Source organism: Hemitrygon akajei, chromosome 31 (assembly GCF_048418815.1).
Source record: "Hemitrygon akajei chromosome 31, sHemAka1.3, whole genome shotgun sequence".
In the NCBI taxonomy this organism is placed as follows: domain Eukaryota; kingdom Metazoa; phylum Chordata; class Chondrichthyes; order Myliobatiformes; family Dasyatidae; genus Hemitrygon; species Hemitrygon akajei.
In genome coordinates, this window is record NC_133154.1 from 35,529,721 (window position 1) to 35,546,677 (window position 16,957).

At 52.9% G+C, this 16,957-nt stretch overlaps 1 protein-coding gene across 2 annotated transcripts in view; it reads left to right on the plus strand.

Annotated features, from left to right (window-relative positions):
* LOC140719162 (transforming growth factor beta-1-induced transcript 1 protein-like) overlaps nucleotides 1-9,417 on the plus strand; it is a 38,757-nt gene extending 29,340 nt beyond the window's left edge. For both annotated transcript variants that reach the window (XM_073033578.1, XM_073033579.1), the window contains 7 exons: nucleotides 846-1,017; nucleotides 1,403-1,505; nucleotides 2,209-2,403; nucleotides 6,980-7,153; nucleotides 7,431-7,512; nucleotides 7,826-7,974; nucleotides 8,631-9,417. In XM_073033578.1, coding sequence (XP_072889679.1) covers nucleotides 846-1,017; nucleotides 1,403-1,505; nucleotides 2,209-2,403; nucleotides 6,980-7,153; nucleotides 7,431-7,512; nucleotides 7,826-7,974; nucleotides 8,631-8,897 — 1,142 coding nt within the window. In that variant the 3' untranslated portion in view covers nucleotides 8,898-9,417. The remainder of the gene's footprint in view (nucleotides 1-845; nucleotides 1,018-1,402; nucleotides 1,506-2,208; nucleotides 2,404-6,979; nucleotides 7,154-7,430; nucleotides 7,513-7,825; nucleotides 7,975-8,630) is intronic.
* The last annotated feature ends 7,540 nt before the right edge of the window (nucleotides 9,418-16,957 follow it).

Consider the following 16,957-nt stretch of genomic DNA (forward strand, 5'->3'; position numbering starts at 1 on the left):
CTCTTGCTCCCATCCCTAATCCCTTTTGTCTACACAGTGTCTGTACTCCTCCATTCCCTGCCTATCCATCTGCCTGTCTGAGAATCTCTAAACACCTCTATCATATTTGCCTCCACCACCACCCCTGGCAGCTCATTCCAGGCACCAGCGCTCTGTGTGGCAAAAGGAACTTGCACCATACATCTTTGAAGTTACCCCCCACCCACCCCAGCTTGAATGCATGTCCTCTGGGAGTAGGTGTTTCCTATTAGCTGCATACCTCTATGCTCGCCATAATTTTGTAAATCTCCCCTCATTTCTGTCGCAAATGGACAAATCAGTCTCTCCTTTTACTCCACCCAGTCCAAGAATTCCTGCGCACACCCCACCCTGCTGAGATCCATGGGGGATCAGAGACATTTCAGACCACATTTCCCCTCCCTCCCCACAGCTGATACAAGCCCTGCCTGTCTGGTCCAGTCACCCTTCTCTGAACTGTCCCGCTCCTTGAATAAGGAGAGTGGGGCTATCACCGGTTCCCCAGTGGAACTGAGATACAACCTCCTGAACTGTAATTTCAGTCCCCCTCCTGATAAACCATCACATTCTCTGAGTTCTCCTGGTTATTTTGCTTTCCCCGCTTAGTCGTCTGTTGAAAACCCATCAGGTATATAAATGTTTCTTTCAACCTTTACTAAATACTTGCACTCCCTGCTTACTAGACTGTCAAAAAGTCCTCGGGATTATGTTTCTCTCCGTCTTTTCCAATTTACATGTTCAGTTCCCCATTAGACACCTCTTCAAAGGATGGGGGCTGTGATTATTTCTAATCAGGGCTTAATTTCCGATCACTATCTCTCTTCCAGATGAAATCCTGGCCCAGTTCCCTCCAGGTATATCAACAGAGACATCCTCCCTGAGCCCAGAGCCCCAGAAGGAGGCTGGCCCAGGCCTAGTGGATACGGGACACATCGGGAAGCAGGTGCCAACAGGGTTGGAGTCCAAGGCAGTTATGGGGAATGAACAGCCTGTGATCACGTGAGTTGGGTTGACAGTCCTGGGATAATAACTGCCTACAGTCTGGATTTCCACAATCTGGGTATCACATTCGATGTCAATGATTGTTGCCTATTGCAAATCCTGTTGTCAACATTTAGAAGAGGGATTTCCTTTGTAAATGTACTACAATACTAGGGTGTGAATAAAGATTTCCTATGTAAACATATAACGTGACCAAGATGTGAATGAGCATTCCTTATGTAAACATGTCATGCTCCCAAGGCAGGAATATGGATTTTTTTTCTCCCCGTCATGTTACTGAGGTGTGAATGGCGATTTTCTATGTCAACGTGCTATGCTACTGGGCGGAGAGAGGGTTGAAGAGGGATTTTTATGTAAAAGTGTCATCTCGTTCTCTCTCCAGACATACCGTTCCGCACCCAGAGCCAAAGACCTCGGCCACTTCCGCCACGCTGGAGCTGGATAGACTCATGGCGTCACTGTCAGACTTCAAGATTCACAGCACAGTGAGTTTGAATCCCAGCGCTTCACTGCCCTGCCCAGAATTCCAGCTATCCCAACTCGGCGGCTTCTTCCGCCCCTCTCCCCCTAAGACAGAAGCTCTCCCAAGTTGGGTGGGAGGCTCTCCATCCTAATACACCACACAATTCCCACACACAGTTCCCTTCAGCCTCTATCCTGTTTAACAACCTGGGATTCCGGCTTCCACACCTCAATTCTCCAGATGTCTCCCTGAATCTGCATGCCAGTTCCTCTTTTGTACTGGTTGTTTTATTAGGCTGACTTTTCTTCCTCTCCTCTTCCTATTTTCTCCCCCCCCCCCCCCCCCCCCGGTCCCTTCTCTTCCCACTGTAACACTTCCCTTCCCCATCTGCCCCTCTCTACTACTTCCCACCCTTACCCACTCTCGCCTCCTCCTCGCCCATTCTTTCTGCACTCCCACCTTCTCCACTCCAACCCCTTCTCCCCCTTGTCTCTCTTGCTCTATCCACTTCATTCTCCCATTCCCCTTTCTGTCCTTTCTCTCTCACTGACTTTGCCCCTAATTTCTTTCTCCCTCTCTCAAACCCCCTCCCCTTCCTATCTCTCCCCCCTTTACACCACCCCATCTCTGTCTCTCTATGTCATTCCATCTCTATCTCCTTAATGCCCCCCTCTCCCTCCTCCCCTTGCTCACCCTGCTCCCCTCCCTCTTTCCGCCTGCTCCAGCCACCGGCTCAGCCAGCAGCACAGACGAGGGTGTCTGCCGTCTCCGGAGACCCCGTCGCGGCCAGACAGACGGACTCCGTGGATGGGAACCTGGACGACATGCTGGGGAAGCTTCAGTCGAACCTGCTCCAGCAGGGAGTGTCGACTGTGCCTAAGGGGAGTTGTACAGCCTGCAGGAAGCCCATCGTAGGGCAGGTAAGGGGGACTTGGAGGGGTGCGGGCACAGGTCAGAGAATCAATACTTCCTGTTGGGGCGTGATGCCCAGTTGCTGTCACATTCTAGAGAGATCCAAGAGCTATCCGAATGTTCCTTTATAAACTTGTTACTGAGGAGTGCATCAGGGACTTCCTGTGCAAACAAGTCATGTGATTGAGCTGTTGTTAGTAGGGATATTGGTGTGAATGTGGATTTCCGATGTAGAAGTTGTTAATGGAGAATTCCTATGCAATTGCCATGTGACTGAGGGGTTGATAGGGATTTCCTATGCAAATATGTCACATGACTGAAGTGAGGCTGCCAATGTCTTATGTAAATATGTCACATTATTGAGGTGTGAATGTGGATTTCCTATGTAAACATGTCATGTTACCAAGGATATGGAATGGTTCCAAAGGACTGGAAAATTGCAAATGTAACCCCACTGTTTAAGAAGCAAGGGAAACAAATGACAGGCAAATTATAGGCCAGCTCACCTGTCTTCAGTGGTTGGGAAGATATTGGAGTCACATGATAAAGCAGGCTGAAGTCGGCATGATCTCCTGTGGGCAATCTTGCCTGACAAATCTGTTGGAATTCTTCGAGGAAAACTACAGGCAGGATAGACAAAGGATGTTGATCAAATGATGTTGTTTACCTGGGTTTACAGGTTCTAGCAATGGATAGAAGATTGGCTAACTGGCACGAGGCAAAAAGGGGGCTTTTTGGCTTTTGCTGGTGACCAGTGGTGTTCCACAGGGGTCGGTGTTGGGATCACTTCTTTTCATGTTATGTCAATGATTTGGATGACAGAATTGATGGCTTTGTGGAGAAGTTCGCAGATGATACACAGATAGGTGAATCGCAGAAGGTGCTGTGGAAGCAGGAAGACTTCAGTGTGACTTAGACAGATTAGGAGAATGGGCAAAGAAATGGCAGATGGAATACAGCATAGGGAAGTGTAGTCTAAACGGGGAGAAAATTTGGAAAACAGATCTGCAAATCCTTGTCCAGGATTTGTGTGACATGTGATGAGGATGTTAGGAGAATTCAGGGTGACTTGGATAGGCTGGGTGAGTGGGCAGATACTTGGCAGATGGCGTTTAATGTGAATAAGTGTGAGGTTATCCACTTTGGGAGTAAGAACAGGAAGGCAGATTATTATCTGAACAGTGCAGAGTTAGGTAAGGGAGAAATACAAAGAGATCTAGGAGTCCTTGTTCATCAGTCACTGAAGGTGAATGAGCAAGTGCAGCAGGCAGTGAAGAAGGCTAATGGAATGTTGGCCTTTATTACAAAGGGAATTGAGTACAAGAGCAAGGAAATCCTCTTGCATTTGTACAGGGCCCTGGTGAGACCACACCTGGAGTATTGTGTACAGTTTTGGTCTCCAGGGTTAAGGAAGGACATCCTGGCTGTAGAGGAAGTGCAGCGTAGATTCACGAGGTTAATTCCTGGGATGTCTGGACTGTCTTACGCAGTGAGGTTAGAGAGACTGGGCTTGTACACGCTGGAATTAAGGAGACTGAGACGGGATCTGATTGAAACATATAAGATTATTAAGGGATTGGACAAGATAGAGGCAGGAAATATGTTCCAGATGCTGGGAGAGTCCAGTACCAGAGGGCATGGTTTGAGAATAAGGGGTAGGTCATTTAGGACAGAGTTAAGGAAACACTTCTCCCAGAGAGTTGTGGGGGTCTGGAATGCACTGCTTCGGAAGGTAGTGGAGGCCAATTCTCTGGATGCTTTCAAGAAGGAGCTAGATAGGTATCTTATGGATAGGGGAATCAAGGGATATGGGCAGGAACCGGGTATTGATAGTAGATGATCAGCCATGATCTCAGAATGGCTGTGCAGGCTCGAAGGGCCGAATGGTCTACTTCTGCACCTATTGTCTATTTCCTAAAGGTTAACTTGTAGGTTGAGTTTCTGATAAGGAAGGCAAATGCACTCGTTTTGGGATGTCTAGAATATAAAGGCAAGGATGTAATGCTGAGGCTTTATAAGGCATTGATCAGACTGTGTGTGGAGTGTTGTTCGCAGTTGTGGACCCCTTATCCAAGAAAGTATTTGCTAGCATTAGAGCGGGCCCAGAGAAGGTTTATGAGAATGAAAGGCTTAACCTATGAGCAGCATTTAATGACTCTGAGGCTGTACTCACTGGAGTTCAGAAGAATGGGTGTGGGGTAATCTCACTGAAGCCCAGATAGAGTGGACATCAAGGGACATCCCCAGTGTTGGCACGTGGCCTAGTGGATAAGGCATCGGTCTAGTGATCTGAAGGTCACTGGTTCGAGCCTCACCTGAGGCAGCACATTGTGTCCTAGAGCAAGGCACTAAACCACACATTGCTCTGCGACGTCACCGGTGCCAAGCTGCACGGGTCCTAGTGCCCTTCCCTTGGACAACCGGTGGCGTGGAGAGGGGAAGGCTTGCAGCTTGGACAGCTGCCGGTCTCCCATACAACCCTGCCCAGGCCTGCACCCTGGAGACCTTCCAAGGCGCAAATCCATGGTCTCACATGACGAATGGATGCCATGACCCAAGCACACAGATTCCCCTTTAGAACAGAGATGAGGAATTTCTTTAGCCAGAGAATAGTGAATCTGAGGAAATAGTTGCCAGACAACTGTGGAGGCAAAGTCACTGGGTGTATTTAAAGTAGAGATTGAGAGGTTCTTGATTCATAAGGGTGTCAAAGGTTACAGGCAGGGATAGTAATTCAGCCATGATGGAATGGTCCAAATGACCCAATTCTACTCCTATTCTTTATGGTCTTAATAGGGATTTCCTGTGTCATGTTACTGAGGTGTGAATGGGGATTTCCTATGTAAACATGTCATGTTACCAAGGTGTGAATGGCGATTTCCTATGTAAATATGTCATGTTACCGAGGTGTGAATGGGGATTTCCTATGTAAATATGTCATGTTACCCAGGTGTGAATGGGGATTTCCTATGTAAACATGTCATGTTACTGAGGTGTGAATGGGGATTTCCTATGTAAATATGTCATGTTACCCAGGTGTGAATGGGGATTTCCTATGTAAACATGTCATGTTACCAAGGTGTGAATGGCGATTTCCTGTGTGAACATGTCATGTTACCAAGGTGTGAATGGGGATTTCCTATGTAAATATGTCATGTTACCAAGGTGTGAATGGCGATTTCCTGTGTGAACATGTCATGTTACCAAGGTGTGAATGGCGATTTCCTATGTAAATATGTCATGTTACCCAGGTGTGAATGGGGATTTCCTATGTAAATATGTCATGTTACCAAGGTGTGAATGGCGATTTCCTATGTAAACATGTCATGTTACCGAGGTGTGAATGGGGATTTCCTATGTAAATATGTCATGTTACCAAGGTGTGAATGGCGATTTCCTGTGTAAATATGTCATGTTACCGAGGTGTGAATGGGGATTTCCTATGTAAATATGTCATGTTACCGAGGTGTGAATGGGGATTTCCTATGTAAATATGTCATGTTACCAAGGTGTGAATGGCGATTTCCTGTGTGAACATGTCATGTTACCAAGGTGTGAATGGCGATTTCCTATGTAAATATGTCATGTTACCCAGGTGTGAATGGCGATTTCCTGTGTAAACATGTCATGTTACCCAGGTGTGAATGGGGATTTCCTATGTAAATATGTCATGTTACCAAGGTGTGAATGGCGATTTCCTGTGTGAACATGTCATGTTACCCAGGTGTGAATGGGGATTTCCTATGTAAACATGTCATGTTACCCAGGTGTGAATGGCGATTTCCTATGTAAACATGTCATGTTACCGAGGTGTGAATGGCGATCTCCTATGTGAACATGTCATGTTACCCAGGTGTGAATGAGGATTTCCTATGTAAACATGTCATGTTACCCAGGTGTGAATGGCGATTTCCTATGTAAACATGTCATGTTACCGAGGTGTGAATGGCGATTTCCTATGTAAACATGTCATGTTACCCAGGTGTGAATGGCGATTTCCTATGTAAACATGTCATGTTACCCAGGTGTGAATGGGGATTTCCTATGTAAACATGTCATGTTACCCAGGTGTGAATGGCGATTTCCTATGTAAACATGTCATGTTACCCAGGTGTGAATGGCGATTTCCTATGTAAACATGTCATGTTACCCAGGTGTGAATGGGGATTTCCTATGTAAACATGTCATGTTACCCAGGTGTGAATGGCGATTTCCTATGTAAACATGTCATGTTACCGAGGTGTGAATGGCGATTTCCTATGTAAACATGTCATGTTACCCAGGTGTGAATGGGGATTTCCTATGTAAACATGTCATGTTACCCAGGTGTGAATGGGGATTTCCTATGTAAGCATGTCATATGACTAAGATTGGGATTTCCTGTGTGAACATGTCATGTTACCAAGGTGTGAATGGGGATTTCCTGTGTGAACATGTCATGTTACCCAGGTGTGAATGGGGATTTCCTATGTAAACATGTCATATGACTAAGATTGGGACTTCCTGTGTGAACATGTCACAATAACGTGGTCCACCTTCCCTCCTGGACTGACATGCTCCCTTCTTTCCGCTGTCCGTCTGCAGATGGTGACCGCGCTGGGCCAGACCTGGCACCCCGAACATTTTGTCTGCACCCACTGCCAGGTGGAGATCGGGGGCAGGAACTTCTTTGAGAAGGAAGGCCTGCCCTACTGTGAGCAGGATTACTGGGAGCTGTTCTCCCCCCGCTGTGCCGACTGCAAACAGCCCATCATGGATGTGAGTGCTGGGAGGTGGTGGGGGGGATGGGGGAGAAGGAGGAAGAGATGGAAAAAGGAAACTGAGGGAGAGAGAGAAAGAAGTGACAGGGCAAGGTAAGGGAGGGAGAGAGGAATTGGAAGGCCAGGTGGCGGAGGGAGAGGTAGGGGAAATGATGGAGGGAAGAGGAGCAGGAGGCCGAGGGTGAGAAAGGGGAAGGGAGGGAGAGTATGGAGATGAAGGGAGAGGGGAGGGGTAACATCCTGTTCATTCTGCCTCTGCACCTTCCCTTCAACAGAAAATGGTGACTGCACTTGATCGGAACTGGCACCCAGAACACTTCTGCTGCATGAAGTGTGGCTGCTCCTTCGGTCCTGAGGGTGAGTGTGGGGGTGGTAGAGATCATGGAGACGGTGGGGTATAAGGGAGGGAAGGGGTAACTGAGATGGGGAGGGTGTAGGGGAAGGAAGAGGTGATGGAGGGGGAGAGGAGAGGGTTATGGACACCAAATGCAGGAGATCTGATGAAGGGTCTTGGCCTGAAACATCGACTGTCCATCGATGCCGTTTGGCCTGCTGAGTTCCTCCAGCATTTTGTTTTATTACTTTGGCTTTCAGCATCTGCAGGTTATCTCCCTCTAACTCTGTCCTGTCTTCTCCCCCCCCCCCCCCCCACCCCGCCTCCTCTCCACAGGTTTCCACGAGCGGGAAGGCAAGGCCTACTGTCGGCAGGACTTCTACGAAATGTTTGCTTCCCGTTGCCATGGGTGTGGGAAGGCCATTACCGACAACTACATCTCTGCCCTCAACCTGCTCTGGCACCCCGAGTGTTTTGTCTGCAGGGTGAGTGTCTAGAGGTTCAGAAGAGCTGGAGTCATTCCTCCAGCGGAGTGCAGGCTGTGAAAAGACATCCCCCCACTAATCTCACCCATCCCCCCACTAATCTCACCCACCCCCACTCTAATCCCACCCGTCCCCCACACCAATCCCACCCGTCCCCCCACTAATCTCACCCACCCCCACTCTAATCCCACCCGTTCCCCCACTAATCTCACCCGTCCCCCCCACTAATCTCACCCACCCCCCACACCAATCCCACCCGTCCCCCCACTAATCTCACCCGTCCCCCCCACTAATCTCACCCACCCCCCACACCAATCCCACCCGTCCCCCCACTAATCCCACCCGTCCCCCCACTAATCTCACCCGTCCCCCACACTAATCCCACTGCCCTCTCTCCCCATTCCCAAACTAATTCCTCCGCCTCACTCTCTCCCCACAGCCCTGTGTCAGTCCCCGCACTAATCTCTGTGTAACACTGTCAGGTTTGTTTTCTGACACTTAGACTAACCTTTGATCTGTTCTCTCTCTTCCCCACTCTCTCCCCAACCCTTCTTACCTCTTTTCCCCTCACCCCTTACTCTTCTTCCTCTCAACCCACCCTCTGCCCCACGTTCCCCCCTCTCTCGTTTCCCCACCCTCTGTCTGCCCGCGGACAGGACTGCTACACACCGTTCGTGGATGGCAGCTTCTTCGAGCACGCCGGGCAGCCGTACTGCGAGACCCACTACCACCAGCGGCGGGGGTCCCTCTGCCTCGCCTGCCAGAAGCCCATCGCCGGCCGCTGCATCTCCGCCATGGGCGGCCGCTTCCACCCCGACCACTTCGTCTGTGCTTTTTGCCTCCGCCACCTCAACAAGGGCACCTTCAAGGAGCAGAACGGGAAGCCCTACTGCCACCCGTGTTTCGCCAAGCTTTTCGGCTAGACAGGTGGGACTGGTGGCGTCAGGCCCGCAGCCGCCTCCAACCGCCCCCGAATCCCCCTCCCTCCCCAACCCGCTCACTCAGAAATGCCCCGATCCAACCTCCTGTCACTCAGTACTCGACACACCCCCTGTAACTAAAGACAGGCCCCGCCCCTTGCTCCTGTCACTCAGTACCGACACGCCCCCTGTAACTAAAGACAGGCCCCGCCCCGAGCTCCTGTCACTCAGTACCGACACGCCCCCTGTAACTAAAGACAGGCCCCGCCCCGAGCTCCTGTCACTCAGTACCGACACGCCCCCTGTAACTAAAGACAGGCCCCGCCCCGAGCTCCTGTCACTCAGTACCGACACACCCCCTGTAACTAAAGACAGGCCCCGCCCCTTGCTCCTGTCACTCAGTACCGACACGCCCCCTGTAACTAAAGACAGGCCCCGCCCCGAGCTCCTGTCACTCAGTACCGACACGCCCCCTGTAACTAAAGACAGGCCCCGCCCCGAGCTCCTGTCACTCAGTACCGACACGCCCCCCGTAACTAAAGACAGGCCCCGCCCCTTGCTCCTGTCACTCAGTTCTCGACGCGCCCCCTGTAACTAAAGACAGGCCCCGCCCCGAGCTCCTGTCACTCAGTACCGACACGCCCCCTGTAACTAAAGACAGGCCCCGCCCCGAGCTCCTGTCACTCAGTACTCGACACACCCCCTGTAACTAAAGACAGGCCCCGCCCCTTGCTCCTGTCACTCAGTACCGACACGCCCCCTGTAACTAAAGACAGGCCCCGCCCCGAGCTCCTGTCACTCAGTACCGACACGCCCCCTGTAACTAAAGACAGGCCCCGCCCCTTGCTCCTGTCACTCAGTACCGACACGCCCCCTGTAACTAAAGACAGGCCCCGCCCCGAGCTCCTGTCACTCAGTACCGACACGCCCCCTGTAACTAAAGACAGGTCCCGCCCCGAGCTCCTGTCACTCAGTACCGACACGCCCCCTGTAACTAAAGACAGGCCCCGCCCCAAGCCCCTGTCACTCAGTACCGACACGCCCCCTGTAACTAAAGACAGGCCCCGCCCCGAGCTCCTGTCACTCAGTACCGACACGCCCCCTGTAACTAAAGACAGGCCCCGCCCCTTGCTCCTGTCACTCAGTACCGGCACGCCCCCTGTAACTAAAGACAGGCCCCGCCCCGAGCTCCTGTCACTCAGTACCGACACGCCCCCTGTAACTAAAGACAGGTCCCGCCCCGAGCTCCTGTCACTCAGTACCGACACGCCCCCTGTAACTAAAGACAGGTCCCGCCCCGAGCTCCTGTCACTCAGTACCGACACGCCCCCTGTAACTAAAGACAGGTCCCGCCCCGAGCTCCTGTCACTCAGTACCAACACGCCGCCTGTAACTAAAGACAGGCCCCGCCCCAAGCCCCTGTCACTCAGTACCGACACGCCCCCTGTAACTAAAGACAGGCCCCGCCCCGAGCTCCTGTCACTCAGTACCGACACGCCCCCTGTAACTAAAGACAGGCCCCGCCCCGAGCTCCTGTCACTCAGTACCGACACGCCCCCTGTAACTAAAGACAGGCCCCGCCCCGAGCTCCTGTCACTCAGTACCGACACGCCTCCTGTAACTAAAGACAGGCCCCGCCCCGAGCTCCTGTCACTCAGTATTCGACGCGCCCCCTGTAACTAAAGACAGGCCCCGCCCCGAGCTCCTGTCACTCAGTACCGACACGCCCCCCTGTAACTAAAGACAGGCCCCGCCCCGAGCTCCTGTCACTCAGTACCGACACGCCCCCTGTAACTAAAGACAGGCCCCGCCCCGAGCTCCTGTCACTCAGTACCGACACGCCCCCTGTAACTAAAGACAGGTCCCGCCCCTTGCTCCTGTCACTCAGTATCCGAAACACCCCCTGTAACTCAGGACAGGCCCCGCCCGAACTGTCTCTCAAGACATAGACAACTGTCAGTCAGGACTGATTGTGACCCGCCCTCACATTGTCACTCAGAACAGACCCCGCTCCCTCCTGTTACTCACACACACACTGTCATTGAAGATGGAGCCGCAACACGCCATTCCTGTCAGTTAAAAAGAGACTACGATCCCTCCTACGGGGAAGGACAGGCTCCACCCCCTCCTTCCCCCCGGGACAGGCTCCGCCCCCACCTGCCCCTCGGGACAGTCTCCGCCCCCACCTGCCCCTCTGGACGGGTACGTCCCACTTTCCTCCTCTGCCAGGCTCCCTCGTTGACACTGAAGAGAAGCAGCGCTCTCTGTCAGTCACTTTCGGTTCCCATCTCCTTCCTCCTGTCACTCAGGTCCGGCCCCTTCGCCTGCCCATCATGTCAGAGCCCCGCCCCTCGACAAAGCCGCCCGTCATTGGCTCAGCAGGCCCCGCAGGCTCCACCCTCAGAGCTCGTGGTCTTACGCTTATTTTACTCTGCTATACGGGCTTTCATCCATTAAAAGCCGCCGTGTCCACCACGTGTCTGTGTCTGTGTCTCTGTCCACCCCGAGCTTCGGTCAGTAAGTCTCGCACGGCCCTTCGCCCACTGGCTGTCATCCATACCGATAGAAACATAGAGCGGTCGAGCGGTTCCAGTGAGGGGGGCAGCAGGGTCTTGCCGAGCCTCTCGAAACACTTCATGATGATGGATGTGAGTGCAACGGGACGGTAGTCATTGAGGCCGGACACTGAAGACTTCTTCGGCACGGGGACTTGAAGCACGTTGGAACTGCTCGGGATCCTGTGTCATCGGAAGCCCTTCCTCGTCGCCAGATTCTGTTCCAGTGGCTACGAGCGCCCTTAAGTGTTTACGTCATTTGTAGAGAGCAACTACCAGGGAGGTAAAATGGCTAAAAGGACTGGAAGAGCCAGACAGGGAATCGGAAAAGTAATTCTGGATCAACACCGCATGCCAGGATTCGGTCTGCAGGTCCCCTAACGACAGCATGAACCAGAACACCCGAAAGAAGACAGTCCCGTTCTGTTTACAGTAGGAAGAAATATTGGTTCCCCGGGGTCGCCCGCGGACAAGGTTTGTTTGGAGATGAGGTGACAGGTGTTCAGGCTGGGGACGAAGATCCTAACTGGGGTTAAGATGTGGTGTTTTAACAACTGGGGTAGGTTAACAACGGCCTTCAAAGGTTAAACCTGAAAAAGAGGAAGAACAAATTATGCGAAAAGGCCGAGGCGCCCCCTCAGGACCCAAGGCACCGGACTATAATCCTCGAATAGCACCCCCTTCCCCTCCGGATGGTATAGAAGTGGCTGTTGGGGTGTCCCGGCATCGCGACCGCCAACAGCAGCAGCCCAGTGAACGGAGGGAGCGGGGGTCGGGACAGCACGATCCACGGGCTGATGGGTAGAACCGGATTCACAGACCGGGTCAAGAGACGGACCTGTGACAGGATCGCAAACATGCGGGGCACGTGGGGGCCAAGCCGTGGAGGAGCCGGCGAATAGCTCAGGTAGCAGATGTCCCGATACTTAAACCCTGGACCCCGGCTGAGGTACGCAACACGATTAGCGAAGCCCCGGTCCACTACGCGAACCAGTAGCCTTCCATAATTGGCCGGACCAGACCTCGCAATCTTTTAATCCGTGTCCAGGCATTGCTCGAGGAGGCCGAAGCTCAGGGGTAAGAGTCGGGATGTATGCAGGAAGAAAGGGCATGGGCTAAGGAGTGCCGAGCCAGATGGAGTGAAACGGGAAGGGACATGATAAAGACAAGAGAGGGGGAATTAAAAGCAGCCTCATTTACCCTTTAATCGTAACCCCTTTAACCAACGGGGACACGAAGGGTGGGCGTTACACGCGGCAATGATCAGGTTTTCTAGAAACCCTCTAGAGGACGCCATGTTGGACGTAGAGGTAGATAATAGGGGAATACGTCCTGATCGATTCCGGCGCTACAGTATCGCCCGTACACCCTGCTGCGGCATTACCTAAAGGCAGTGACTTTTAAAAACAGCCAGAGTTCCTCTGATAGAACCGCTGTCCGATCCGGTTGAAACAAAGGTAGGGAACAATTTGATTGATGAAATAAATTCATCAAATTTGAACTCACCTGTTAGTTGACTTGGACGCCAATCACTCTGTAAATTAAATGTGTTTATTGATTGTATCTTGAAATCCTTGCAAACAGACAGTTTGAGCTCCGCACTGCAGAAACGGAACAATTAGGGGACCCAGCAGCTCTCCGCAGCTGGCGTATTGAGGGGACTCTCTGGGGAAACTGACTATGGCAGCAAATTGAAGCTGACATTAAAATAGGGGAATTTCTGCACGATTTAATTGGAACTTGTAAACTAGTAACTGCGCCACATTGTACTCTGGCCTTCTTCCGGGATCCAGATCCCAATGGCGACTGTAGAAAACAAACCAATCAGCATGAAGGCCGGGGGTGGGGAGGGGGCTAATATTCTTATCGGGCAGGGAATAGCAGTTGAGGCTCAGCTCAGATGGAACCGGGAGGAACGCTTCCTCGGGGGCTCAAATCCACCTGTCTCACTGGCAGTGAAACCCCCGGTTAAACCGGAAGATTTGGGAGCAATGGCGAGACGAGTGTTGGAATACAGGACTCCGCCTAAGCAAAGAGGGGTGACCAGATACAGGGGTGATAGTGGCAACTGTGAATCCCATAGACAGAAGCCCCCAAATGAGCGACCCACGAGATATTCGCAGGGTGGACCCTGTATTGGGCACTGCATAAGAATCATTAGGATTAGTAAAATCCGAGGCTCCCCAGCAAGAGACCCTTAAACCAAATGCCCGACTTCCCTCCATCAAACAATATCGTCTTTCTCCAGAGGCCGTCAGCGGTATTGAACCCGTCTGAGATACGCTATTGCAACAAAGGGATCTGCGGCTAACTCAGAGCTCTTGCAATACGCCGGTATTACCCATCCGCAAGCCGGGGAGACCGGGGAGACCGGGTGAGTGGCGGTTTGTTCAGGGACTGCGGGCTATAAAACCCATTGGTGATTCCGGACACCAATGTGATACTGGCCTCTATCCCTTCGGAGTCCTGTTGGCGTAGGGCGACCTTTTCTCTATACCACTGCATCAGGGCACTCAGAATCTGTTTGCCTTTACATATAATGGACATTATTACGCGTAGACAAGACTACCACAGGGTCATACAGAAGGCCCGCTCTCTACGCAGCCATTGTCCGGGATGCCTGGAGGCAGCATGGTTTTACAATCTCCAGACGGCCTCACAGACCGATTGTCGGGAAAACTCTGTGACGTTGTTGAACTATTTGGCCGCCAGAGGACATTGAGCCACCCTGTCAATATTACAACTCTGCCAGTCTAGTGTAACATATCTGGGGTATGTACCGCACAAGGGAACCCGCCGACTGGGGCTGGAGCGTGAGACTGCCATTGTGCAGGCTCCCAGATCTGCTACCATGATAATGGCGTTCCTGAGAATGGCCAGTCTACGCCGCTGCCCTGAGAGTGGCGGTAACCCAGGCTGAACCTGGTACCATACGATGGGCCGAGGATATGGAGAGGCGTACCCAGTACAGGCCCCTCCCTTGGGACTTCCCGATTACAGCAAACCGTTCCAGCTGTATGTGGACGAAAAGCAAGGTTTCACAAGGGTGCGCTATTAACACAATAACATGATAGCTTTCGAGAACCAGTGGCATATTATTCCACCCTGTTGTCTCCACTGGTTAGAGGAACGCCCGGATGTTTAAGGGCGGTGCTGGCGACGGCGGTAACAGACGAGAAGGCTGCGCCGTCAATACTAGACCAGGCTTGTACCGACACCTGATGCCGCTCATCAACTCAGCTGCCCACCGCACGGGTACGAGGTCGAATTTAACTTTTAAAACAGCACCCACACTCTACCCGGCCACGCAGGTCCCTACGAGGGAGGGAATCCTCAGAACCCCGTGGCTGTAAGACCTGATCTACCCACACTCAACCCGGCCACGCAGGTCCCTACGAGAGAGTCCTCAGAACCCCGTGGCTGTAAGACCTGATCTACCCACACTCAACTCGGCCACGCAGGTCCCTACGAGGGAGGGAGTCCTCAGAACCCCGTGGCTGTAAGACCTGATCTACCCACACTCAACCCGGCCACGCAGGTCCCTACGAGGGAGGGAGTCCTCAGAACCCCGTGGCTGTAAGACCTGATCTACCCACACTCAACCCGGCCACACAGGTCCCTACGAGGGAGGGAGTCCTCAGAACCCCGTGGCTGTAAGACCTGATCTACCCACACTCAACCCGGCCACACAGGTCCCTACGAGGGAGGGAGTCCTCAGAACCCCGTGGCTGTAAGACCTGATCTACCCACACTCAACCCGGCCACGCAGGTCCCTACGAGGGAGGGAATCCTCAGAACCCCGTAGCTGTAAGACCTGTTCTACCCACACTCAACCCGGCCACGCAGGTCCCTACGAGAGAGTCCTCAGAACCCCGTGGCTGTAAGACCTGATCTACCCACACTCAACCCGGCCACGCAGGTCCCTACGAGAGAGTCCTCAGAACCCCGTGGCTGTAAGACCTGATCTACCCACACTCAACTCGGCCACGCAGGTCCCTACGAGGGAGGGAGTCCTCAGAACCCCGTGGCTGTAAGACCTGATCTACCCACACTCAACCCGGCCACGCAGGTCCCTACGAGGGAGGGAGTCCTCAGAACCCCGTGGCTGTAAGACCTGATCTACCCACACTCAACCCGGCCACACAGGTCCCTACGAGGGAGGGAGTCCTCAGAACCCCGTGGCTGTAAGACCTGATCTACCCACACTCAACCCGGCCACACAGGTCCCTACGAGGGAGGGAGTCCTCAGAACCCCGTGGCTGTAAGACCTGATCTACCCACACTCAACCCGGCCACGCAGGTCCCTACGAGGGAGGGAATCCTCAGAACCCCGTAGCTGTAAGACCTGTTCTACCCACACTCAACCCGGCCACGCAGGTCCCTACGAGGGAGGGAGTCCTCAGAACCCCGTGGCTGTAAGACCTGATCTACCCACACTCAACCCGGCCACGCAGGTCCCTACGAGGGAGGGAGTCCTCAGAACCCCGTGGCTGTAAGACCTGATCTACCCACACTCAACCCGGCCACGCAGGTCCCTACGAGGGAGGGAATCCTCAGAACCCCGTAGCTGTAAGACCTGATCTACCCACACTCAACCCGGCCACGCAGGTCCCTACGAGGGAGGGAGTCCTCAGAACCCCGTGGCTGTAAGACCTGATCTACCCACACTCAACCCGGCCACGCAGGTCCCTACGAGGGAGTCCTCAGAACCCCGTGGCTGTAAGACCTGATCTGTCCACTGCAGGTACCCCCTGGCAACCCAGATTTAATACCTTTTACAGTCGGCTCCTCTTGTAAGCCTAACGACCACACCGTACTGGTTGATACTTTAGAGGTAGGAACCCTTCCCGCTCAGACAGCTGAGCTTTTCGGTATAAAACGAGCTTACATTTTGGCCGGAGGCTACACAGTAAACACCTGTGCATGATTTTGGGTCACTTGGGCAGCACCGGGGGTTCATTACGCCTGCGGGTAAAGCCATTTCCCACCCAGCAGGCGTCTTTCATTAACAAGCTGCTACAGGCCGTGCAGTTGCCTGAACAGATTGCTGTCTTTAAGTGCGAGGTCTACTGCCTCAGACTCCGTAGTGTTACGAATGTGTCACAACTCTGAGGGGCCGAAGGGTATAAAGTCGCCCCCTCCTTTTTGAGAATCGCAAGATCGCTATTAATTCGGGTCTGGGACCCAGGAAATGAGAGAGAATCCACAAGGTTTTGGAATGTGTCCTGGCCTCAGCGAAACAAAGCCACGGATAACGGCCATTGTCTCTTGGAGACGGAATTGTGTATTGAGTACTGTACTATTCATTGAAACCCCTCAGGGGATGACCAGAGTGGTCTGGTTGAGGGATTACATCATCCCAACCTGACTGACATCTGAGACCCCGTGAGTAAGGATAAAAGAGGGTCTGGGGAACAACCCCTCCAGACGCACCAGGAGAAACGCTAGAAATCCCGTGACAGCGTTTAATAGCGACAGCCAGTGGGGGCTCGTGTGCGTCCTCCCTTG